The sequence below is a fragment of the Ornithorhynchus anatinus genome, chromosome 5 (assembly GCF_004115215.2).
Source record: "Ornithorhynchus anatinus isolate Pmale09 chromosome 5, mOrnAna1.pri.v4, whole genome shotgun sequence".
NCBI lineage: Eukaryota > Metazoa > Chordata > Mammalia > Monotremata > Ornithorhynchidae > Ornithorhynchus > Ornithorhynchus anatinus.
The window spans coordinates 81817476-81842793 of record NC_041732.1 but is presented as its reverse complement, the minus strand read 5'-3'; the positions used below and the strand labels follow the sequence as shown (position 1 = coordinate 81842793).

The following is a 25318-nucleotide window of genomic DNA, read 5'->3' as shown; positions in this document are numbered from 1 at the left end:
TTAATCCCCATTTTACAGATGGGGCAACTGAGGCCCCGAGAAGTGAAGTGACTTGCCCAAAGTCACACAGCTGACAAGTGGCCGAGCCGGGATTCGAACCCATGACCTCTGACTCCAAAGCCCGTGCTCTTTCCACTGAGCCATGCTGCTTCTCTAAGCGACTATGCGCAGAGCACTGTACTAGATATTTAGGAAAGAGCTGATTAAAGTTCATTCCCTGCTCACGAGGAGCTTACAATCATTGCCTCACTGTTTTGTTTTTTAATGAAAGTCCATATGAAAACTACTTTCACAAAAGCATTAGAACTCAAATTGTTCACAACAATAGTGTAAGATGGGTAGAGGACACACTTGATTGAAATAGTGTTTCTCACATCTGCCTTCTTTAAGTAACCCTAGTCACTTTGGAAATCTAGACACTTATGTTTGGTAGTTCCTCCGATTTTTTGAGCTGTGTAGAGGATTTGGAATAATGAAAGAGATGTCTGCATTTCCAGTAGCCACCCTGGAATGCAAACTTTGAAACCTTATCTCAGCCGTTGGACATGAGTCTAGGCACTTCCTGACTTGAATTTACACTGCCAGAGCAAAAATGGCAAAAAGATGTAGTTCTTTCCTCTCCCTTGAACTGAACAGAGGATGTGGAATTTTAGGACTCTGGAATTGCTCAAACCGGGGAACCTGGAGAAGATAATTTTCCGGCAGTCAAATCCAGTGCTGCCTACAGTTCTGTCATTGTTTGGGTAAGACCTTCGTGAAGCTCATGATTGCTTTTGCCACCGTCTGGACCACCCTCTGCCAAGGAACCACCCGCTGGCCTAGATATTGAATAAGTCATTCAGTCCACTTGGGATTGGATTAGAGATGAGCCTCAAACCCTGTCTATACCATCACTGGTCTCTCCACACGTGGGGTCAATATATTTCAGTGGCAGGAAGGAATTAAAAGGCAGGGAACCTGGGTTCTAATCCCTGTTCCGACATTTTCCCCCCATGTGACCTTGGGCAAGTCGCTTAACTTTGCTGGGCCTCAGTTTCCTCCTTGTACGATGCGGATTCAGTACCCGTTCTCTCTCCCTTCTATTTAGACTGTGAGCCCACACGGCTGTGTCTGACTTGGTTATCTTGTATTTACCCTTGCGCTTAGTACAGCGCTTGGCACGTAGTAAGGGCCAAACAAATATCACAGTTACCATTATCGTTTCTTATATTAATAATAATAATGTTGGTATTTGTTAAGTGCTTAATATGTGCCAAGCACTGTTCTAAGCGCTGGGGTAGATGCAAGGTAATCACATTGTCCCAAATAGGGCTTACAGTCTTCATCCCCATTTTACAGATGAGGTAACTGAGGCACAGAGAAGTTAAGTGACTTGCCCAAGGTCACACAGCTGACAAGCGGATTAGAACCCATGACCTCTGACTTCCAAGCCCGGGCTCTTTCCACTGAGCCATTCTGCTTCTCATGATGCCCTAATAAGCAAAATTACCAGAATTATTTGGATTTAATGGACTTTTCTCTAGTTTACTCTTAATTTATTTCATCTTTTATTTTGTTTGCTAGCCAGCAGAAGAGTCGACATGACAATGTCGGTCAGTGCTGAATGTCGCACCCCATGCTAACACAAATCATGCCAACGAAACTATTTCTCAGGGAAGAAATCCACTGCCTGACGTCGCTTATTGTTTTTCGAGGCACCGGTGCCGATAGTTTAGAAATATTTTTTATGGTATTTGTTAATAGCTTACTACGTGCCAGGGATAGATACAGGTTAACCAGGTTGGACACAGTCCCCGTCCTACATGGGGCTCACAGTCTTAATCCCCATTTTACAGATGAGTTAACTGAGGCCCCGGGAAGTGAAGTGACTTCCCCAAGTTCACGCAGCAGCAAAACGGTAACTGAGAATTAGAACCGAGGTCCTTCTGCCTCCCTGACCCATGGTCTCTCCACTAGGCCATGCTCTTTCCCCAGTTTTTAGATGTTCTCCTTATGATTCAAGTTGGGAAGAGAATAGCAAATTCATTAGGCTGTAGATGAAAAAGGAAGTATAATGTGAAATTTGTCTTCCCACTGCGTTTTCTGCACTGAAGGAATCGAAGGATTCGCTGCGGAGCACTGAGTCAGGCTTGGATTGTGAAGGGACTCAATAAAGAAAGATCCCTGAATCTACTTTCTCAGCAAAAGTCTGTGGTCATGCGTGGGTTTAAAGCTTCCATTATTAATCCCTTCTTGGTCCTAGAGGGCAGGAACTCTTCCCCTTCCCCTTCCCTTCATTCCTCTCAAGCTAATTTACTCGCTGGGCCTCATTCTTATCTCTCCAGACTAAGATATCCTCTGTGGTCCCTGTACATCTGACAGGCCACGGATCTCCCCAGATTCAAACCCCTTCTAAGATACTATCTCCTCTAGAAGGCCTTCCTCAATTCATTTCTAATCTCTGCCACGTCAGCACTTTCACACCACCTAAGCGTTTTAAGTACTCAAAACCCCACGGTATTTATAAAGCACATATGCCGTATACTTTATTCCTCCTATCTTTAGTTTATTTTAGTATAATGATGATAATAACGATGGTACCTGTTAAGCGCTTACTGTGTACCAGGCACTGAACTAAGCACTGGGGTAGATAAAAGCCAATCAAGCTGGATACAGTCTCTGTCCCTTGTGAGGCTCGCAGTCTCAATCCCCATTTTACAGGTGAGGTAACTGAGGCCCAGAGAAGCAAAGTGACTTGCCCAAGGTCACACAGCAGACAAGTGGCGGAGCTGGAATTAGAACCCATGACCTTTTGACTCTGGGACCCGTGATCTTTCCGCTTCGCCGTGCTGCTTCTAGATGGCAAACTCTATGAGGACAGAGGTTACGTTTATTAATTCCATTGTGCTTTCCCAAGCACTGAGTGCTGAGCATACAGTAGGTGCCCAATAAATATGATTGATTGATTGATTGATTGAAATGTACCTCAGGTTGTAAGTTAGGTGAAGGATCGACCCTAACAATAGATGTGGCCCAGAAATGTAATTATTCCTGACATTCCCTAAACTGAGCATAATTGTGTTTTAACGAGGGTATCTCATTATTCCCCCACTTTTGGAATAAGCCGAGAGAACAGTTTCTATTCCCAAGTTCAGCTGAGGAGAAGCAGCGCGGCTCAGTGGAAAGAGCCCGGGCTTGGGAGTCCGAGGTCATGGGTTCGAATCCCGGCTCTGCCACTTGTCAGCTGTGTGACTGTGGGCAGGTCACTTCACTTCTCTGGGCCTCAGTTACCTCATCTGTAAAATGGGGATTAACTGTGAGCCTCACGTGGGACAACCTGATAACCCTGTATCTACCCCAGCGCTTAGAACAGTGCTCTGCACATAGTAAGCGCTTAACAAATACCAACATTATTAATCCGCGGTTGATGTTGATCTGTACATCAATCAATCAGTGGTAATTACTGGGGATTTACTCTGTACAGTAATGTCTGGGTGAGTGGCGGGACGGCTAGAGCACGGGTCTGGTACTCAGAAGGTCATGGGTTCTAACCCCACCTCTGCCACTTGTCTGCTGCGTGACCTTGGGCAAGTCACTTCACTTCTCTGTGCCTCGGTTTTCTCATCTGTAAAATGGAGATTGAGACCGTGAGCCCCACTTGGGACAGGGACTGTGGCCAACCTGATTTCACTGTAACCACCCTAGCACTTAGTACACTGCCTGGCACATAGTAAGCGCTTAACGAATACCACAGTTATTACTGTTATAGTACAGTAGAGGGGGTAAATTAACTCTGAAATGTGGCCTGGATAGAGAAGTTTGGGAATCACTCCCAGCTAAGAAGAAAATCTTAGGAAACTTTCCTTTCCTAAACAGAAATAGATACCGAGGTGCTATTCTGGATAAGGGCCCAGTGGTATGCACTCACAAATTATTCAGATATCTAAGTCCGAAGAATTCATTCAATAGTATTTATTGAGCGCTTACTATGTGCAGAGCACTGTACTAAGCGCTTGGAATGTGCAAATGGGTAACAGACAGAGACAGTCCCTGCCCTTTGACGGGCTTACATTTTGAGTTCCACTATGTCAGTGGAAATAGGGGTTTCGAGGCCTGAAGCAGTGAAATTTTTAAGTCCTTTCTGTATTTTGGGACTTTGATAATACAGGTAGGTAGGTAGATTAGCTAGCAAGCTAGATAGATAATAAATTGATAGATCGCTAGATAGGCAGGCAGAAGGGGGTATGCCAGACAGATGGGGGTGTGATTTGCATAAGAGATGTTTGATTGCATCATGGCTTCCAGTCAGATTTACCAATCCATAGCAGAAGCATTGACTCTCAACCCAATGGCCCTGCATTCCCTACAATTAACATCTGCTAATCATGATCAGTATGGCCAGGGAACGGGTCCACTAATTCTGCTGCATTATACTCTCCAAGTGCCTGCGCACGGGCCTGGGAATCAGAAGAACCTGGGTGCCAATCCTGGCTCCGTCTCATGTCTGCTGTGTGACCTAGGGCAAGTCACTAAACTTCTCTGGGCCTCAGTTACCTCATCTGTAAAATGAGGATTAAGAGTGTGAGCCCCTTGTGGGATAGAGACTGTGTCCAACCTGATTACCCTGCATCAACCCCAGCGCTTAGGACAGAGCTTGGCACGGAGTATACCCTTAGCAGGTACCATTATTATTATTATTATTCTGCACTTAAGTGCTCAATAAATAGCATTGATTGATTAATTGATTGGACTTAATCTGATGCTGGTCTGGCTTCCCCCACCCCCCCAGTCCACTTCCCAGTCAGCTCCTGATGAAGGTCTCCAAGTTGCCCCTCGCCTCCCTCCCCCCCCGCCGCCAGGTACTGCCCACACCCCTACATTCCACCCATATCCCGGAGAGGAAACCACGTAGCACAGACTCCGTCCCCCATTGCCCCCTCTGTGGGGGACGTCTCCTGAGGGCGGGACCCGGGAGGGATATGAAATATGTAACCAAAAGGAGAATGGCTTCCTATTATTGAATTCCTAAATAACTGAAAAGGGGAGAAGAGCATAATTTGAGAGTTGGTTATTAGCATCACACCCAAACCAATTGAGCTAACCACTCCGTCACTGTATTTACTGATGAATGATTATCAATCAATCGATTAATGGTATTTATTAAGCTCTTACTATGTGTAGAGCACGGTGCTGAGAGCTTGGGAGAGTACATTACAGTAAAATCATTAGGCACGATCCCTTCCCACAAGGAGCTAACAGTCTAGTGGATAAGACAGACATTAAAATCGACGAAAATAAGGATATGTACATTAAGTGCCATGGGGATGGGGTGTGGTATCAAATGTTTAAGGGTGCCGTGGGTATTAATGCTATCTGTTGTTCATTATTATATTTGTTACTGTCATTGTATTATATTATTGCTAGTATTAATACGTATCATTAGTATATAATGCTCACGAAACTACCCCGTTAAAGCTTTGCGTGATGATAGTGCTGATAAATTCTTAAAGTGCTTAATGCAGCAACAGAAATATTATGGGACACCTCAACGAGGCACTGAACCCTCCATTTTAACTAGAAGAAAGCAACTCAAGTGAAGGGAAAAAGAGTGTGGAAAGAGGGAAATAATTTATCTTTGTTTTTCCCGATGCATTAATAAAACAAATATTTCTATCCAGCACCAATTGCTGTGCTTTTCAATGCACCTGCGGATAGGTGTTCACTAAATCCTTACTGCTGATGACATTTGTCACTTTATACAAGCTACCTTAGCTATTATCGAAACCCGAGCTTTAAAGCCTGTCCTAAAAATTAAGACTTCTGCCATCATCCTTGTCTCAAGGTCATTTTGCGAAATCTGATATCTAATAGGCTAAAGCCTCGGATTGTGTTTTTTTACCACTTGGCATCAGAAGAATCTGCCTACCCGTTCAAGGAAGTGATTGGAGTCACAGCTGTTAGCAGAGATGTTAAGAAAAAGAAGGGATTTGGAGGAAGCTAGCCATAAATTGAAATCTCTTTTTTTCCCCAGATCTTCATTTCTGCTCTGGGTAAGGCCCTCAACCTCTTCCAATTCACACTGTAATTCCAGTGTTCTCAGTCACCCTGGCTTCATCTGAACATGGGGTCACCCCCTCCCAGCCAGGAGTACCCCTTATTGTGGGCAGGGAATGTGTCTCATTATTGTTGTATTGTTCTCTCCCAAGCGCTTAGTACTGTGCTTGGCACATAGTAAGCATTTAATAAATATCATAATCATTATTATTATTACAGTGCTCTGCACACAGTAAGTGCTCAATAAATACGACTGAATGAATGAATACAGAACATCCACCCCTCCAAGGAAAGGCTCCTGGCCCCTCTTAGTAAGCGGTACGGCTCTAATCCCTCTAGACTGTAAACTCGGTAAGGGCAAGGAACGTGTCCACCAATTCTGTCGTATTGCTTAGTATAGTATTCGGCACACAGAACACACTCAATGAATACCATTGATCGATCGAATGAGTCCTGGCAGAAGACAACCTGCAAGGCTGCCTAATATTCACCTCGTTCCCCGCTCCATTCATCGCAGTCATTCAGTCGTACTTATTGAGCACTTGTTGACTCTACTGAGCGCTTGGGAACATACAGTACAACTATAAACAGGCACATTCCCTGCCCACGGTGAACTTACGGTCTAGAGCGGCCTTGAGGTCGAGTGGGTGGAGCAGTCTGCCTCCGCCTAAAATGCAGGAGAGGGCAGAGAGCGCTAGGTACCGTGAACCGCCTTCTCGACCTGGGTTTATTCTCGTTTCCGTATTCTGACTCTCCGAGAAGGTGGGATCCCCGTGATGATTCATTTCCGTATAGGGCAGTCGTTCAATGTGTTTACCCTTGAGTGCGATTGAACCAACTCTGTCGTCTCTTGTTTCTCTCTGTTTTCGCAACGTTTCAGGCCCTCCCGGTCCACGGGGACCCAAAGGTGACAGGGGCCCCCAAGGGCCGCTGGGTCCCACCGGAAACAAAGGACAGAAGGGAGAGAAGGGAGAGGCCGGGCCTCCGGGGCCCGTCGGCGAGAAAGGCCCGGTCGGGCCCATTGGGCCTCCCGGGGAAAAAGGCGGGAAGGGCTCCAGAGGCTCCCCGGGCTCCAAAGGCCAGAAAGGATCCACCGGGAAGACGGGCCTACCGGGGCCCAGCGGAGACCCCGGCCCACCGGGCCCCGCCGGCAAGGATGGTCCTCCCGGCCCTCAGGGCCCACCGGGATTCCAAGGACTGCAGGGAACTGTGGGAGAGCCCGGCGTGCCTGGACCCCGGGGCCTGCCCGGCCTGCCAGGGGTACCGGGCCTACCTGGGCTCAAGGGCCCTCCCGGTCCCCCTGGCCCGGCTGGAGTCGTAGTCCCTCAAGCCTTGCAGAGAGAACCGACCGCGGCGCCGGAGGACAATGGTGAGTCGGGGCCCCGGGGAGGCGATGAGCGGGCCACTGCCGGGCTCTGGTGCCTGGCCTCCCGTGACATAATAATAATAATAATAATAATGTTGGTATTTGTTAAGCGCTTACTATGTGCCGAGCACTGTTCTAAGCGCTGGGGTAGACATAGGGGAATCAGGTTGTCCCACGTGGGGCTCACAGTCTTAATCCCCATTTTACAGATGAGGGAACTGAGGCCCAGAGAAGTTAAGTGACTTGCCCACAGTCACACAGCCGCCAAGTGGCAGAGCTGGGATTCGAACTCATGAGCCCTGACTCTAAAGCCCATGCTCTTTCCACTGCGCCAGGCTGCTTCTCCATTTTGGAGAAATGGAGAATGAAGAATTTTGTGACCTTTTGCCTCCGGGGGTTAGGACAGAAAGCTCTATCGCTCCAGCTGCCCGCACTCCAACCGCAACTAAAGCATCACACAGGGAAAACAGGAGGCCCCTGCTGCTCCCACGGACCCCACTACGGCGCGGTGTCGCTCGGGCACATGTGTTACTCTCTCTAAATGTGATGAGGTGGCCTAGATTTTGTTTTTTTAGCTGGGTCCAGCCCTCCGACGGCTTGTGCTTCCGTCGTTAAACGGTGAAACCGGCAGATGCGTAATTCTCCCTGTCATTTGGTTCTCTTTGCTCCGGGTGTCGAAGAATTCCCTCAGATCCCTCCGGCAGCATTCAGTCTGAACCCTCTGGTCCCTCAGTGGGGCTTTAGTTCACCTCGTGATGACACGGGCTCGTGTCGGGGTCCCACTGTTAATTCCGGCAGAACTTGCCCCGAGCGCCTCTGTTGGGCTGGCACCCGGGCCTTCTGCCCGAGCCCAGTTCCACCACCGAGTTCTTCTCACTCTTGCCGTTTCGGGCGACTTACAATCCTAGTTCTTTACATTCATTCATTCATTCAATCGTATTTGTTTTGCGCTTACTGTGTGCAGAGCACTGTACTAAGCGCTTGGGAGAGTACAATACTGTTGGGTTCAGACTTCATGTGGAGACCAGGCCCAGAGTCACATCTGGGCTTTCCTGGTTGTTCTGGCCCCACACTCCATCAGATGTAGATTTGGCCTAGTGAGTAGAGCAAGGGCCTGGGAGTCAGAAGGACCTGGGTTCTAATCCCCGCTCCGCCGCTCATCTGCTGGGTGACCCCTTCGGCAAATCACTTCACTTCTCTGGGCTTCAGGAACCTCATCTGTAAAATGGGAAATCAGATTGTGAGCCCCATGTGGGACAGGGACTATGCCCAACCCGATTTGCTTGTATCCACCCCAGCTCTTAGTATGGAAGCCGGTACATAATAAGCACTTAAATCCCACAGTTATTATTTTCATTTGGGTCCAATGTAGCCAACCACAGATATCTCCCGCTCTGGGCTTTGGCCCTGCATTAAGAACCCGAGTACATTCCGCACTATGTATTTCACGATGGATTTGGCCACTCGGGCCTCAGAAGAGTCCATGAATCTCTGCTTTGCGCTTCCGAAACACAATGTTGATGGTATAAAAGGAAATGTTCATTGCAGCTTATTTTCAAATTAGTGCTTAACAGAAAATGTTCTTTCTTTCAGGGTGTCCTCCTCACTGGAAGAATTTCACAGACAAATGCTATTATTTTGCAACCGAAAAAGAGATTTTTGATGATGCAAAACTATTCTGTGAAGAGAGGTCTTCACATCTGGTTTTCATAAACACAAGAGAGGAGCAGGTATGGAATCTCATCCTTGATTGGGAAAACGTCATGACTGAATGATATTTGGGAGCTGGAAAGGGCTTGATTATTGGAGAATGGAAAACACTGGTGTTGGGAGTGAAGGGATAGTGACTAGACTGCTGAGGCAAAAAAGGTAGACAAAATTAATGTATCAGCTAAATGAAGAGGGTTTCTAACAAACGTGGCTAATTGACCCTTGATAAACTGTAGTATGCTTACTGGTTTAACGTTGGTAAATACGGAGTGGGCCAGGGCAGATTTTGCAGACAGAATTAAATATTCTGGAAACTAATGATTTTTTTAAAAAAAACATTTGCAAGGCTAATATAATCTCACGTGATATAATATAACCCTGTAATGCTATAATGAAGCAGAAAACTGCAGCTGCTTATGATTGGTTTGGAGGAGAGGAACCAGCCAGAGACATTTGTGGTTATGGTTTTGGATTCAAGGCTTCTGGGAAAACAGTCTTCTCCAAGTTCTCTGCCTCAGGCTTCCTCTGTTTCTCTAGTTCTCACAGTGATCTCCTCCTCCTTCTCCTCTTTTTCCTTTTCCTTCTCCTCCTTTTTTCCTTTTCCTCCTCCTCCTCTTTTTCCTTTTCCTCCTCCGCCTCTTTTTCCTTTTCCTCCTCCGCCTCTCCTTCCTCCTCCTCTTGCTCATCCTCCTCCTCCTAAATCAATCAGTAGTATTTATTGAATGCTTACTGTGCGCAGAGCACTTTGCTAAGCACTTAAGAGAGTACAGTACAACAGAATTGATAAATTCGCTCCCTAAGGATCTCCTTTCTCCCACTTCTTCCCCCTCCCCTCTTCTTCCTCCTACTTCTCTTTTGAATCTTTCCCATCTTCTGACTCACCGATGATGGGAGACTCTCCCTTAAGGATCTCCTTCCCCTCCTCTTCCTCCTCCTCCTGCTTCCCCCTCTTCCTCATCCTGCTGCTCGCTCTCTCTCTCGTATTTTTTAAGAGCTTTCAATGTGCCAGACACTGTACTAAGCACTGAGGTAGATACAAGCTAATCAGATGAGACACGGTCCATGTCCCACATGTCTCACAATCTTAATCCCCATTTTACAGTCGAGATAACTGAGACACAGAAAAGTTAAGTGGCTTACCCAAGGTAAATCCACAGATAAGTGGTAGAGCTGGGATTAGAACCTAGGTCCTTCTGACTCCAGAGGCCCTGCTCTATCCAGTAGGCCACACTGTTTCTCATGAATCTCAAATCTTTTTTGAATCTTTCACATCTTCTGACTCGCCGATGATGGGGAAGTCTCCCTTTTTCCCTCGGTCCCCTGGGTTGGGTGGGTTGTTTATTATGCATTGGACTTTCAAGCTGCCTGTAGTGGATGACTGACTGCAGCTAATAAAGTTCCAGCCAATATCCCTAAGGTACCTGCTGATTTGCTTCCCTGCCTGTTTAAAAACACCCACAGGCTGGCTCTCTCGGTGACGGTAAATAGGATATTTTAATTCTGGTCAGTATCAACTTAGAGGAACTGAAAAGAGTATCTTTAAAAATCCTTCGCCAACAAGAGCTCTACCTAAGAAAGAAAATAAATATTGCACAGTTAAATGAGAAGCAGCATGGCTTGGTGGATAGAGCAGGTCAGAAGGACCTGGGTTCTAATCCCAGCTCGGCTAGATGTCTGCTCTGTGACCTTGGGCAAATCATTTAACTTCTCTGGGCCTCAGTCACCTCATCTGTAAAATGGGGATTAAGCGTGTGAGCCCCATGTGGGACAGAGACCTGATTAACTTGTATCTACCCCAGGTTTAGAACAGCGTTTGGCACCTAGGAAGTGCTCAACAAGTACCATAACTATTAATATCATTATTATTATTATTCCCCTTGAATTGGGTGTGAATAGCTTGAGTGGGGCAGCGGTGGACTCAATATATCCCTTGAAGTTTTGGAAGGGGGGCCAGTCCTAGAGACAGAAAAGGAGTCTGGAGAACTGGGGTCTTTTCGGGCCTTGGGGAAGGTATAAAATCACCCATCTGCTTCCTCAATAACTGGAGAAGAAAGATGAGATCTAGAGAGGGCTTATGAGGAGAGGAATTGCAGGGTGGAAGTGTTGGAAACAAGAGCCGAGCCAAGGAACAGAAGAGATCTAAGAAAGCTGGGGTCACTGCACAATTGCGACTGCAGGCTTCTGCTTTAGGTTGAAACAGCCCTGTGAGGGAAGTGAAATGGAGTGAACATTTGCAATATCGCTCTCTAAGACAGTCAGGGGATTGCGGGGATTTTCCTTCTCTGGGAAAGGGGATGAGCTCGGGTCCACCAAGCCCTTATTACCTGGAAAACACAAGAATCCTTTCCAGTTGCCCCAAATTAGAGTTTTGGGGATGCTGAGGCAAAGGATGTGAGAGGATCACGCATCGCGACTGGAGGATCATGAGTAAACCTTGGCCACGAAAGCCATAGGAAGGCTGGGCAACTGAGAGTTTTCTCTCTGTTAGTTCCCCTTGGGAATGAGGAAAGGAGGGACCGGTTTAGGGTTTTTTTGTGGTATTGTTAAGCACTTACTCTGTGTGAGGCACTGAACTAGGGTAGATATAAACTTATCAGTCTGAACCCAGTCCCTCATGGGGCTCACCGTCTTAATCCCCATTTTACAGATGAGGTACCTGAGGCACCTCATCAAAGCAGACAAATGGCAGAGCCTGGATTAGACCCCAGCTCCTCTGACTTCCAGGCCCGTGCTCTATCCACTAGGCCATGAAAGGGATGTGGGATACGGGGTCAAAAGGAGATGGAAAACGCCGTTTCCTGGGAGAAGTGCAGGGAGTTTCACACGTATCGGTCCCTGAGCCTCCCAAAGCAGCTGGCCATGGGTTGATCACAGAACAAGGGCAGGGCCGGAAGGCTGAGCTACCAGGGGTACAACCTGGCGGGATTTATGGCATCGCCCCAATCACCAGGTCGATCTCCTCCGAAGCGAGGGTGAGGGAATCAATCAATTAATGAATCGTATCCCTGCTCCCAAGAAAAGAAAGATTGGCTCTGAAACTGGGAAAACAGAATGGACAACTAACAAGGGGAAAGAGGGAGAGGTGGGGCTGGCCTTATCTGATTTGCAACCAAGCCTGTTGAGGACGGGGAATGTGTCTGTTTATTTTAATATTGGACCCTCCCAAGCGCTTAGTAGAGTGCTCTGCATGCGGCAAGCGTTCAATAAATACGATTGAATGATTGAAGTCAGATTCCTAAAAGCCATGAGCTCACTGTGGGATACTCTCCCAAGCCCTCAGTACAGTGCTCTGCACACTATAAAGCGTTCAATAAATACGATCGATTGACTGACTTCCTTGTCCTTTATTTTCATCTTCCCTCACCCTCTCTTCTGATGAGAATTCTGCCCTAATACCCCGGAGCCTAATTTATTTTGCAGCAATGGATCAAAAAGCAAATGGTTGGGAGAGACAGCCTCTGGATAGGCCTCACGGATTCAGACCGAGAAGGAGAGTGGAAGTGGCTGGACGGGAGCGCTCCGGAATTCACGTGAGTCTGGGCCGTGCTACTCCCCATTCCCCCCCTTCCCTCGCCCCCGCGGGCTTCCCCCGCCCCTCTCGCCCTTTGACCTTTCATTCATTCATTCAATAGTATTTATTGAGCGCTTACTATGTGCAGAGCACTGTACTAAGCGCTTGGAATGAACAAGTCCATAGTACGGACCTCTCTCTCCGTAGAGGCCGAGGCAGATGGGCTTACCGGTCCGTGAACAAATGAAGGTCTGTGGAGATGGGAAGACCCAGCCGGGGAGAATCTAGGTGTTCTGGCCAGCAAGTGCAGTGCTCAGCATTCACTGAAGAAACAGGAATGAAATTTCATGGCATCCAGTCAGTGAATTCCCACGCCCAGAAGATGGGAAAGAGAGGGGAAAGAGAGTGCTCAATAAATGTGATTGAATGAAAGAATGAATGAAAAGGGAAAGTTACAGTTCACGGAGTTAGTTCAGATTTGTAGGTAAATAGCAGATGATCATCGTCAACAATGGTATTTGTTGAATGCTTACTATGTGCAAAGCACTGTACTAAGCGCTTGGGAGAGTGCAGTACCACAGAATTAGCAGACACATCCACAAGGAGCTTTCAGTCTAGAGGATCTGCAGAGAGAGGCAGAAATGGTAGGCTGGGACACAGTCCTCTTGAGAAGCAGCATGGCATAGTGAAAAGAGCATGGGCCTGGGAGTCAGAGGGTCATGAGTTCTAATCGCAGCTCCACCACTTGTCTGCTGTGTGACCTTGAGCTTCACTTCTGTGGGCCTCAGTTACTTCATCTGTAAAATGGGAAATGAGACCGTGAGCCCCACATGGGACGGGGACAGTGTCCATCCCGATTTGCTACAGTGCCTGGCACTCAGTAAGCACTTAATGAATGCCACAGTTTTTATAATTATTACTATTGTTATTATTAGAATAGATATTTCCACTGGAGAAATTGTGATGGAGGCTCTGCTTTGTGGGGCCAAGCAAGTAGGATCGCATCAGGCTACTCCAGTGAAGTTTTAATCCCTCTAAGCCTTGTTAAGTGCTTACTATGTGACAAGCACTGGTTTAGCCAAATGGCTCCTGGACTGAGGACAGTCTTTCCATTTTGAATCTGGGTGGATAGAATCAATCATTCTATTTATTGATATTGGTATTTATTGAGCACTTACTGTGGGCAGAGCACTATACTGAGTGTTTGGGGGAGTACAATACAATTAATCAATCACATTTATTGAGCATTTACGGAGTGCAGGACACTGTACTAAATGCTTGGAAGAGTTTTAAACAACAGAGTTGGTAACTCTCTTTCTGCTCACCCTGAGCTTACAATCTAGAGGAGGAGAAAGGCAGACATTTGACTGCCCACTTAATAATAATAAGTGGGGTATTTATGAAACATTTATCATGTGTCAAGCACTGTTCTAAGCGCTGGGAAGATATCTCAGACCCACTCGCTTATACCTCCCTGGGCTCACAATCTAAATAGGAAGGAGACCGGGTTTTGAATCCCCATTTGAAAGATGAGGTAACTGAGGCCTGGAGAAGTGAAGTGACTTGCCCAAGGTCACACAACAGGCCTGTGGCAGAACCGGGATTAGAACCCGGGTCCTCTGACTCCCAGGCCCGGGCTCTCTCCTCTTAGGCCTCTCAGTTGGGCTGCCGGCTGTCGCCTCCACTACTGTCAACTCAGGAGGAGACCAAGGGCTCGCTGAGAGGGTCTGCTAGCCCTTCCCTGTTATCCCTTCTTATCCCCCTCCCTCGGAAGCCCGGCACCTTAATAGACCCCTCCCAACAACCTGGCACTTGTCGCCTGCCGACTCCAGACGCTCCATGCCCTGGGTCCCCACCCTAGAAGCGAGGACTCTGGTCCCCTGTTCCAGGCAGTGTGTCCTAGTGGCTAGAGCACGGGCCTGGGAGTCAGAAGGTCCAAGCTCCACCACTTACCTACTTTATGACCTTGGGCCAGTCACTTCACTTCTCTGTGCCTCAGTAACTTCATCTGGAAAACAGGGATTAAGCATCTGAGCCCTCTGTGTGCAACCCGATTTGCTTATATCCACCTCTGTGTTTAGTACGATGCCTGGCGCATAGTAAGCGCTTAATACCACAATTATTATCATTATCAGCGGTGCTAGAACCACCAACCTCTAGGCTTTGAAGGTTCCGATGGCAGCACATTCTCTGCATTTTGCAGGCAGCGGCAAAGCCCAGAACTTTCCGACAGAATGGGCCCCTGCGTAGTGAAGAATAAGAGACCGAGGTCAATTGCCGTGGGGTACGGAGGACTAGGGGGACAAGGAAAGCTAGAGGAGATATGTGGAAGATTGTAAACTCCTCGAAGGCAGGATTGGGCCTTCCGCTTCTGTCGTACTCTTCCAAATGTTAGTACAGTGCTCTGCACGCCGTCAGTGCTCAGTCAATATTGCTGATAGATGGGCCAAAGGGGGAGAGTAGGAGCAATGCAGTAATTGGAAGGGAGAGAAGAAGGCTAATTGGGCCTGTGATGCCCAGATAAAAGTTTGATGACCTCTCCCAGTAATAATATTTGTGGTACATTTTAAGCACTTACTATGTGCCAAGCACTCTACCAAGTGCTGGGTTAGATTCAAGACAGTCAGGTCAGACGCAATTCCTGTCCTACATGGAGTTTAATAATGTAGGTATCTGTTAAGCGCTGACTGTGTACCGAGCAGTGTTCTAAGCAGTGGGGGAGTTACAAGGTGATCAGGTTGTCCCAGGTGGGGCTCACAGTCTTCATCCCCATCTTATAGATGAGGGAACTGAGGCACAGAGGAAGTGAAGTGACTTGCCCAAGGTCACACAGGAGACAAGTAGTGGAGCCAGGGTTAGAACCCATGACTTCTGACTCCCAAGACCAAGCTCTTGGCACTAAGCCGTGGAATTTATATTCCATCATGGGGGAGAACGGGTACTGCAGCCTCACTGTACAGTCTCAGGAAACGAGGCCCAGAGAAGTTAGGTGACTTGCCCTAAATAATGCAGTAGGCAAGTAGAAGACCTGGGATTAGAATCCAGGTCCCCTGACTACCAGGCCCATGCCCTTTCCTCTAGGCCGTGCGGCTTCAGCTGCATAACACAGAGACCGTGCTCTGACAGAACCTCTTGTGAGCAAATATTTTCACTTCAGTACTCACTTGACATCTTATGGCACATGGACGCATACAGTGCCACATTGGTCTACATCCAGACCCAGACAGACACTCGTTGGAAGAATATTCCCTAATTTTGACATCTGTTCTACCCAAAATGTCTAGTGAAAACGTGTCCTTTGGTGAGAACCGAGTGTAGTTAAATTAAAACGGTGGTATTTATTAAGCGCTTACTATGTGCAAAAGCACTGTTCTAAGCACCGGGGGATACAAGGTGATCAGGTTGTCCCACGTGGGGCTCCCAGTTTTAATCCCCATTTCACAGATGAGGGTAACTGAGGCACAGAGAAGTTAAGTGACTTACCCAAGGTCACACAGCTGGCGAGCGGCGGAGCCGGGATTCGAACCCATGACCTCTGACTCCCAAGCCCGGGCTCTTTCCACCGAGCCACGCTGCTTCTCTGATCCGGTCTGCAGGGGAGAGGAGTCCACTTTCACCGTGACCTGAACCTTGGGTAGTCTGGGGGTAGTTTCCAGTATTGCCCCTCATCCCAATCTGGGGCCTAGCGTGACCTGAGCATCCCTAAGTGAGGCAGCCCATAGGCCCCGCAGAAATATGGCTCCCCGTCTCCCGGGGCCCAGATCTGGACGATCATAATAGACTGTAAGCTCACTGTGGACCAGGAATGTGTCTGTTTATTGTTATATTCTACGGTCTCGAGCGCTTAGTACTGGGCTTTGCACACAGTAAGCACTCAAAAGCATCAGGGCCTAGTGGCAAGAGCGCAGGCTTGGGAGTCAGCGGATGTGGGTTCTAATTCCGGCTCCACCTTTTGTCTGCTGTGTGACCTTGGGCAAGTCACTTAACCTCTCTGTGCCCTCAGTTACCCCGTCTGTAAGATGGGTTTTAAGACCATGAGCCCCACGTGGGACAGCCTGTTGACCTTGTATCTACCCCAGTGCTTAGAACAGTGCTCGGCACATAGTAAATGCTTAACAAATACTGTAATCATTATTATTATTAAGTACGATTGAATGGATGAAGGATAATAATAACTGTGGTATTTTTAAACGCTTACTACGTGCCACGCACTGTTCTCAGCACTGGGGTGGATACAAGGTAATCAGGTCGGACACAGCCCCTGCCTATTTAGGGCTCACAGTCTGTAATCTCCATTTTACAGATGAGGGAACTAAGATACCGAGAAGTGAAGTGATTTTGCCCAAGGTCACGCAGCAGACAAGTAGGAGAGCCGGGATTAGAACCCAGGTCCTTCTGACTCCCAGGCCCGTGCTCTTTCCACCAGGCCCGACTGCTTCGAGTCCAGTCGTGACCCAATCCCGAGGGAGTCGGGCAGAGCCGGACCCTCAGGGGCAGAGTTGAAGCTCCCTCAGCTCCCCCAGTTCCGCCTTCTTTCAGGACCCCTGTGGGCTGAGAGAGAGATGGACTTTCTCAGATTCAGATGAGAAGAGAAAAGGGAGAGTAAGCGTCCTCCCTCGATGGACGGAAAGATGGTTTTACAAAGAAGAGGCATGGCCCAGGCCACATTTCTACCCCGCCACCCACTGCTCCAGATGGAAGAACGCCGCGGTTTTGGACTCCCGGAAAATCGCATACTAATCCCCTCTTCCACGAAAGCGCGCTCCCGGCACGGGTGGAATGTGTTGAGTGAGAACAGGTCCGAGCGAGCCAGTTCCCCCGAGATAGAACTTTTCTCCCCTCCTCCAGACTCGAGGGAGACGGTGTGATTTAGGAAGAGAGAATGACGGGGGGCATCTGGCAGCGGGCAGTTGTTTCCACGGCAAGTTCACTTGAAGGAACTCGACCCCCCCCTAACACGGAGGGCTCATTTAGCCCCGTTTAGGGCTCTCCGGAGAGCCGTTGCTTTGCGTCCCAGCCACGGGACGCATATTCTGCCGCTCGTTTTGCAACAAAAGGGATAAACGAGGAACTCCTGGGGATCAAATTGTGAATTATAGTAACAGAGATGAGCTGTGTAGTCCCTATGGCGGAAAGCTAACTCAATTTAACAGTATATAATTTGGCAGTCGCAACCCTGAATATGAGATACAAAATGAGAAGCAGCCTGGCCTAGTGGAAAGAGTACAGGTCTGGGAGTCGGAGGCTCCGGGATCTGATCCCGGCCCCGCCACCTGTCTGCTCTGTCACCTTGGGCGAGTCACTCAGTTTCTCTACGTCTCAGTCTACCCCACTTGTAAAATGGGGTTTGAGACGGTGAACCCTAAGTGGGCTGGGAATTTGTCCCAACCCAATTCTCTTGTATCTACCCCAGCGCTTAGTACAGTGCTTGCCGCATAGTAAGGGTTTAACAGATACCATAAAAATAGGGCAAATTCCATTAAACCTGTAGAAAAAATTAAGAACTCAGTGTACATTCTGGAATTGCCTCATAGTATCTTCCTCTGGAAAAATCATAATTAATAATGTTGGTATTTGTAAAGCGCTTACTATGTGCCGAGCACTTTTCTAAGCGCTGGGGGAGATACGGGGTCATCAGGTTGTCCCACGTGAGGCTCACCGTTAATCCCCCATTTTACAGATGAGGGAACTGAGGCACAGAGAAGTTAAGGGACTTGCCCACAGTCACACAGCTGACGAGTGGCAGAGCCGGGAGTCGAACCCATGACCTCTGACTCCGAGGCCCAGGCTCTTTCCACTGAGCCACGCTGCTTCTTCTAATGTACCTAGAGAAGCAGCATTGCATAGTGAATAGAGCAAGAGGTCTGGAAGTGAGAAAGTCATGGATTCTAATTCCGCTTCTGCCACTTGTCTGCTGTGTGGCCTTGGGCAAGTCACTTCACTTCTCTGTGCTCAGTTACCTCACTGGGAAAATGGGAATTGAGACTAGGAGCCCCATATGGGACGGGGACTGTGTCCAACCCAATTTGCTTGTATCCACCCCATCGCTTAGTTCAGTGCCTGGCACACAGTAAGCACTTAACAAGAATCACGATTATTATTATTAATATGACTATTAATGGACGTACACTCGGAACGGACAGGAGACGTGAATAATTTAGTCAACTTTCCATTCTCCACACCGATGTAGAGTAGAAAAAATGTGCATAATATAAACCGGAGAGGAATCTCCAAGACATGTTTGGGTGATAGGGAGAGATGGTCAGTGGAGCTCAGGAATCAATCAATTAGTAGTATTTATTGAGCACTTACTGTGAGCAGAGCACTGGACTAAAAGCTAGGGAGAGTCACATTGGAGCTAAGAGACGTGACCCCTGCCTTCAAGAAGCTTACAGTCTAGCGGAGGAGACAGACATTAAATAAATGAGAGATAGAGGAAGCAACTTTTTTTCAACGGTATTTGTTAGGTACTTACTATGTACCAGGCACTGTATCAAGCGCTGGGGTAGATCCAGACTCATCCATTTGGAGACCCAATCCATGTCCCACGTGAGGCTCATAGTCTTAATCCTTATTTTACAGGTGAGGTGACCGAAGCACTGAGAAGTGAAGTGACTTGCCCAAGGTCACAAAGCAGACAGGTGGCAGAGCTGGGATTAGAACCCAGGTCCTTCTGACTCCCAGGCCCGTCCTCTATCCACTGAGCCATGCTGCTTCTTAAACGCAACTGAGTTTAAAGGGGTCCATAATCATGCCTTCGTGGAAAAAGTACAAGCCTGGAAGTCAGAGGACCTGGGTTCTAACCCCGCTTTGTCACTCGTCCGCTGTGTGACCTTGGGCAAGTCACCTAACTTCTTTGTGCCTCATCGTCCTCATCTATGAAATGGGGTTCAACACCTGCTCTCTCTCTTGCTTTGACCTTGAGCCCTGTGTGGGACAGGGATTGTGCCGGTCCTGATTAACTCTTATCCGTGGCTTAGAACAGCTCTGATGAGAAGCAGCGTGGCTCAGTGGAAAAGAGCCCGGGCTTGGGAGTCAGAGGTCATGGGTTCGAATCCCGACTGTGCCACATGTCAGTTGGGTGACTGTGGGCAAGTCACTTAACTTCTCCGTGCCTCAGTTACCTCATCTGTAAAATGGGGATTAACTGTGAGCCTCACGTGGGACAACCCGATTACCCTGTATCTACCCCGGCGTTTAGAACAGTGTTCGGCACATAGTAAGCGCTTAACAAATTCCAACACTGTTATTATTATAACACAGTCAGAGATTAACAGACACCAAAATTTATCATAATTATTGTTGGGGGAGAAGGCGGAGGTGAATTTCTAAGAGTTTAGAGGGTGAGAATTCAAATGCATAGGTGATGCAGGAGGGAGAGAAATAGGCTGGAGACATGAGAAATCAGCTAAGGAAGGCTTCCGAGAGGAGATGTACTTTAATTCCCCTACTTCCTTTCCCTTCTGCGTCCCCAAATGCATTTGGATCTGTACTTAATAATAATAATAATAACAATAGTAGCTGTTAAGCGACTTGCCCAAGGCCACACAGCAGACATGCGGTGGAGCCGGGATTAGAACCCATGATCTATCCTTGCTTCTTTTCATCCCACCGTCAGCGCCGCAGCACTTACAATAATAATAATAATTATGAATTTGTTAAGCACTTACTGTGTGCCAAGCACTATTCTAAGAGCCGGGGTAGATACAAGGTAATCAGGTTGCCCCACATGGGGCTCCCAGTCTCCATCCCCATTTTACAGATGAGGTAACTGAAGCACCGAGAAGTGAAGTGGCTTGTCCACGGTCACCCAGCAGACACGGGCAGAGCAGGGTTAGAACCCACGTCCTCTGACTCCCTGATCCGTGCTCTTTCCACTAAGCCGTGCTGCTTCTCTATATTAATAATTTATTTTAGCTTCTGCCCCCCGCTAGACTCTAAGCTCCTCATGAGTGGGAAACATGTCTACCGACTGTTGTATTGGACCCTCCCAAGCGGTTGGTATAGTGCTCGGCACACAGTAATTAAATACCATTAATAGATTGATTCCAAAAGGCTCTGAAAATGGGGCGAGTAGCGGTCTGATGGATATGAAGAGGGAGGGAGTATCTGTTATAACTTTGGGGGTTCCGAAGGAATGATTTGTATCTGTGTGTGTTTGTGTTCGTGTGTGTTTTGTGTAGTTTTATCTACCTACATCGACAGGTGTTGTGTTTCTGGTTTTGAAGACAACACTGATACTGTGCTACTCTCTGTGTAGATAAGAGTTTCTGTAAAGACCACCGGGTTATGACTGCAATTTATTCTACCCCAGATATATGTCTAACTCACCTTCCGCATCACACCTCTAGCCAGTATGTTTCTGAAGCATCTGTGCAGCCCTTTCTATCTGCCGGGCACTGTACTAAGGACCGGGGTAGATACAAGCTAATCGGGTTGGACACAGTCCCCGTCCCACATGAGACTCACAGTCTTAATCCCCATTTTACAGATGAGGGAATAGAGGCACAGAGAAGTTAAGTGACTTGCCCAAGGTCACCCAGAACTGGGATTAGAACCCAGGCCCTCTGACTCTCAGGCCCATGCTTTCTCCACTATGCCACGTCAAGAACGCGCCCAGTTTTCTTTCCGTTCCAGACGGGTTTTCTTCTCCAATCCTGAATTCGGAGATCTGTGCCTGTAACCCCCACCTTTCTTTTGTTGAAAGGAACTGGAAAAACGGGCAGCCGGATAACTGGGGCCGGGGCCATGGGCCCGGGGAAGACTGTGCAGGATTAATCTACGCCGGCCTCTGGAATGACTTCCAGTGTGAGGACATTAACAGCTTCATTTGCGAAAAAGATAGGGAGACAGGTAAGCTTTGGATGTCGAGTTCGGTGGTTTTGATGTAACGCTAAGATGTTTTATCATTGTTTAGCGTTGACATTACGATCGCGTATTTATCCCAGTCACTTCCATCGTTTTTTGTCGTGTGGCAGAAGAAAATTGTGCAAAGACTCCAGTTTGAGCAGCGGAATGTGTAGGCGGCTAGTGCCTAAGGTGGCCACCGGTGGCCTGTGCAGCTACGGGCCAGGTGCATGATGTCTATCGATCAATCGAGCCATCGGGGGTATTGACCATATACTATGTGCAGAGCACTGTACTAAATGCTTGGGAGAGAACGGTCCAACGGAATAAACAGACCCGTTCCGGTCCCGTAACGAGCTTACCACGTCTAGTACAGGCACGTGATGTCAATCTATCGATCGATCCATCATTTAAGGAGCACTTGTTACGTGCAGAGCACTGTACTGAGTGCTTGGGAAGGTACAGTTCAACAGAATTAGCAGATCCGTTCCTGCCCCTTAACGAGCTTAGGTCCGGGGGGGGGGAGACCGACCTTAATATGAATACGTCACGTGTGTTATGCCACAGTGTGATTTAGTGACATCATAGGCATCATTTTGCAGAGGCTCGTCAGAGCCCATCTGAATAAGGAGCTTTTCTCCCGACCTCCCATTTGCCTTTTGCCCCTCCCAGCTCAGGTCCCTCCGGAATAAGAATCCACTTCCTGCCTGCGAAACTCAGTGGCCGGGGCAGAGGAAGAGGGAGGTAAACTTTTTGAGGGCAGGGATCGTGTCTATTTACTATTATTTTGAATGGCATCCGGTATGTGTCTACTATGTGCCAGACTCCGTACTAAGCACCGGGCTAGATACGAGGTAATCAGCTTGGACACAGAGCATGTCCCACACGGGGCTCTCGGTCTTAATCCCCGTTTTACAGAGGAGGGAGCCGAGACACGGAGAAGTGAAATGACTTGCTCAAGGTCACAAAACAGACAAGTGGCAGAGCCGGGCCTAGAACCCAGGTCCTTCTGACTCCCAGGCCTGTGCTCTATCCACTAGGCCACACTGTTTCTCTGTCGTGCTCTCCAGAGCACTTAGTATACCGCTCTGCACTGAATAGGCGAACAATAAATATAAACGATTGGTTGGACACTGAAAAGTAAAGGACATAAAGATGCCCAGTGTCATATCTGCACCGGAGACAGGCCAGCTGAAGAGGGGATCTCATCTCCTAGGGTTTTCCTAGTGCCCTTAGGGGAAAAGACAAGTGCCAGATGATCTCTCTGACCCTTAAAACTTCTTTATGGACTCTCCTGACTTACCCCCGCACACACCTTTAGTTTAAACTCTCCTCTCAACTGAACATGTTCCTTGTGTCCTGGAGATTTTCTTGCTGGTGACAACTCACTTAAAAGAACCTAAGCTTCGTTGTGGATGTGGGCTAAGTTTGGCCAACTGGAAAAGGAAGGGTGAGCTGTAAGGAAACGAGCATCAGGCGTTTACTTAGAAAAGGGCTCAAATATTTGACATTAATTTTCCCCGAGATGTAAGAACACTTCTTGTTAGCCTGGGATTTCCCAAGCACTGTCATTCAGACGGCGTGTCGCTTGGACCCAGAAACTAACCCTAATCAAATTATTTCCATTAACGTCATTCCAAATGAAAACACGGGTCTTTCTTTTGCTTTCCTTTAGCCCAGTTTTCTGTGTCATAATAGCTGTGAAATACAGACAAGCACAAGTCTTGGAGGTTCCCCAAAGCAGAGGATACTTTTTGCTGATTGGATCACTTTCCCTTCACATTGAGAAAGAAAGCACTGAACACTGGTTCCGAGGAAAATTCGACAGCGAATCTCTCTGTCCTTCCACCGTCGTCAAAGACTTGGGATCTTTTCCTGTTCTCAGAGCCTGCGATTGGAGAGTGCCGATGGACTGGACCAAATACACTTTTCTCTATGAGTAACTGCACAAGTATGCAAGTTCTAACTTCAGAAATATGGAATATTCCAGTCTTGTTTAGACTGCTGGCCACTCAGCTCTAGGAAAAGCTTATCCACCTACTGTTTAAACAGTACACTTCGTTTGCTAAAATCCCAAATGTAGGAAGATTATTCAGATATACGTATATAAATATATATATATAGTCCATCTCTTACTGATAATATGGAATATACTTTTAAGAGCTTTTAAAACTTCATATTTTTGTACAAAATATTTGCTTTATACGATTTTTTTTCTCTTTTGTAGTTGTCATTTTACCAATATAGTACTTGGAGCCAAAGAAAGCAGTAATGATACTAACAACAACTCATAGAGTTTCTTGTCAGGTTTAGCTCTACCCAGAGGTAGGAAATGTTTTTCAAATTAAATATATATATATACATATATGTATATATGTATATGTGTACACGTGTATATATATATATATGTATGTATACATATACATACATATATATATATATATATATATCATTCTCCAAGGAAGTTGCTCAAGTGAAATACCTTTGCTCATCTTGTCAGTGATGGTTCTGGGATTTTGTGCAGGTCTGAGTTTGAGAGGAAAAAGCTGGGAAGGAGAAGGAGGAAGAGGAGGAGAAGGAAGATCAGGAGAGGAAGGAAGACGCAGCGGAGGAGGAGAGAGAGGAAAAAGAGCGGGAAGGAGAGGAGGAGGAGGAGGAGGAGACTCGGCCTGAAATAGCCTCTCAGGGCCCGAGGACACCTGGGTGCATCGTGGACTGGGTTCAGAGGTGGCAACTATGTGCCATTTTCCCTTTCTCCTATTTTCGGGTGGGGGAGAGATGGGAAAGTTGACTGGAAACAGACTAGGCCTGAATCACTGGCTCTCTGAATGCCCTGGTGGTATTTGCGAGGGCAGGAAAAGTTTGGTCTCCCAGGACCACAACGCTGAGGGGAGCTGAGAGATTGACTCAAACCAAAGTGTCACTTAGGGAGATGGAAATAAAACCCAGGATTCCCAGAAAGAGATTTTGTATCTGGATTCCCCACATGTGGTACCGGAACCCGGGTATTCCGGAACACCAGACCAAACCAAAGGCCACTAAAACCATTTCTTGCAAATGACTAATTGATTGATTACTTGATTGATGAACTGCCCTAATGCCCTGATCCCTTCCCACCCTATCCTCTCCCCACTCCTGGATCCCTAAGGGATGATGTGTGTCGAAACTGGCATCGGGTGGAGCTCAAGAAAGCAATCCCCACTTCCAGAGCCCCTTCTCTCCTGCTCCCAAGGAGCTGGCTCGACAGTGTGCTGCTGTCTATACAATTTTTAAAGAATAAACTCATAATTCAACTTAAAACCCCCAGAAAACTTGTGGTTTGTGTTCACCTTGGCATCTCCTCCTTCATCTCTGACACCTGCCAGCCCCGACTGGATGTCTTCTGGATCCGATTCCAGCCCGGACCAGCTGAGAAGATTCCACTCTCCCACCCCAGCTCGGTTGGAGGACGCAGAGCTCCCGGCCCTGGGTTTTCCAAGTTTTCCTCTGTGTTTTGCTCTGCAGTGCAGCCTATTAAAAGTTGAAACCTTTTCAGCTCAAGAACTTCCCAAGCTGAATTCCACCTGCCTCCAAACATTTTTCCTCATTTTTTTTTCCAGCAGTTATGATTTGTCTAGTAAAGTTATTGGAGGGAAAACTAACCATGGAACTCGTGATGCATAAATCAGAAAGGAAAAGCAGTTAGGAAGACTATCCATCTCTCAGGCACTGTTTTTCTTAAAAGCAGAAAATGTTCCAGTTTTACTCTGGGAGCAAAGGATGATTTGAATCGTGTGTTTGAACGAAAAGAGATCGTTTGGGACACGATAATAAGTCACTGGACACGTAATAGCCAATGGCAGCATGAACGG

The 25318-nt window shown here is 47.5% G+C and overlaps 1 protein-coding gene across 2 annotated transcripts in view; it reads left to right on the top strand.

The window, feature by feature from the left end:
- Nucleotides 1–24773, top strand: part of COLEC12 (collectin subfamily member 12) — a 194929-nt gene extending 170156 nt beyond the window's left edge. For both annotated transcript variants that reach the window (XM_029066508.2, XM_039912125.1), the window contains 5 exons: nucleotides 6914–7402; nucleotides 8993–9129; nucleotides 12530–12639; nucleotides 21328–21473; nucleotides 23143–24773. In XM_029066508.2, the coding sequence (XP_028922341.1) occupies nucleotides 6914–7402; nucleotides 8993–9129; nucleotides 12530–12639; nucleotides 21328–21473; nucleotides 23143–23162 (902 nt within the window). In that variant the 3' untranslated portion in view covers nucleotides 23163–24773. The remainder of the gene's footprint in view (nucleotides 1–6913; nucleotides 7403–8992; nucleotides 9130–12529; nucleotides 12640–21327; nucleotides 21474–23142) is intronic.
- The last annotated feature ends 545 nt before the right edge of the window (nucleotides 24774–25318 follow it).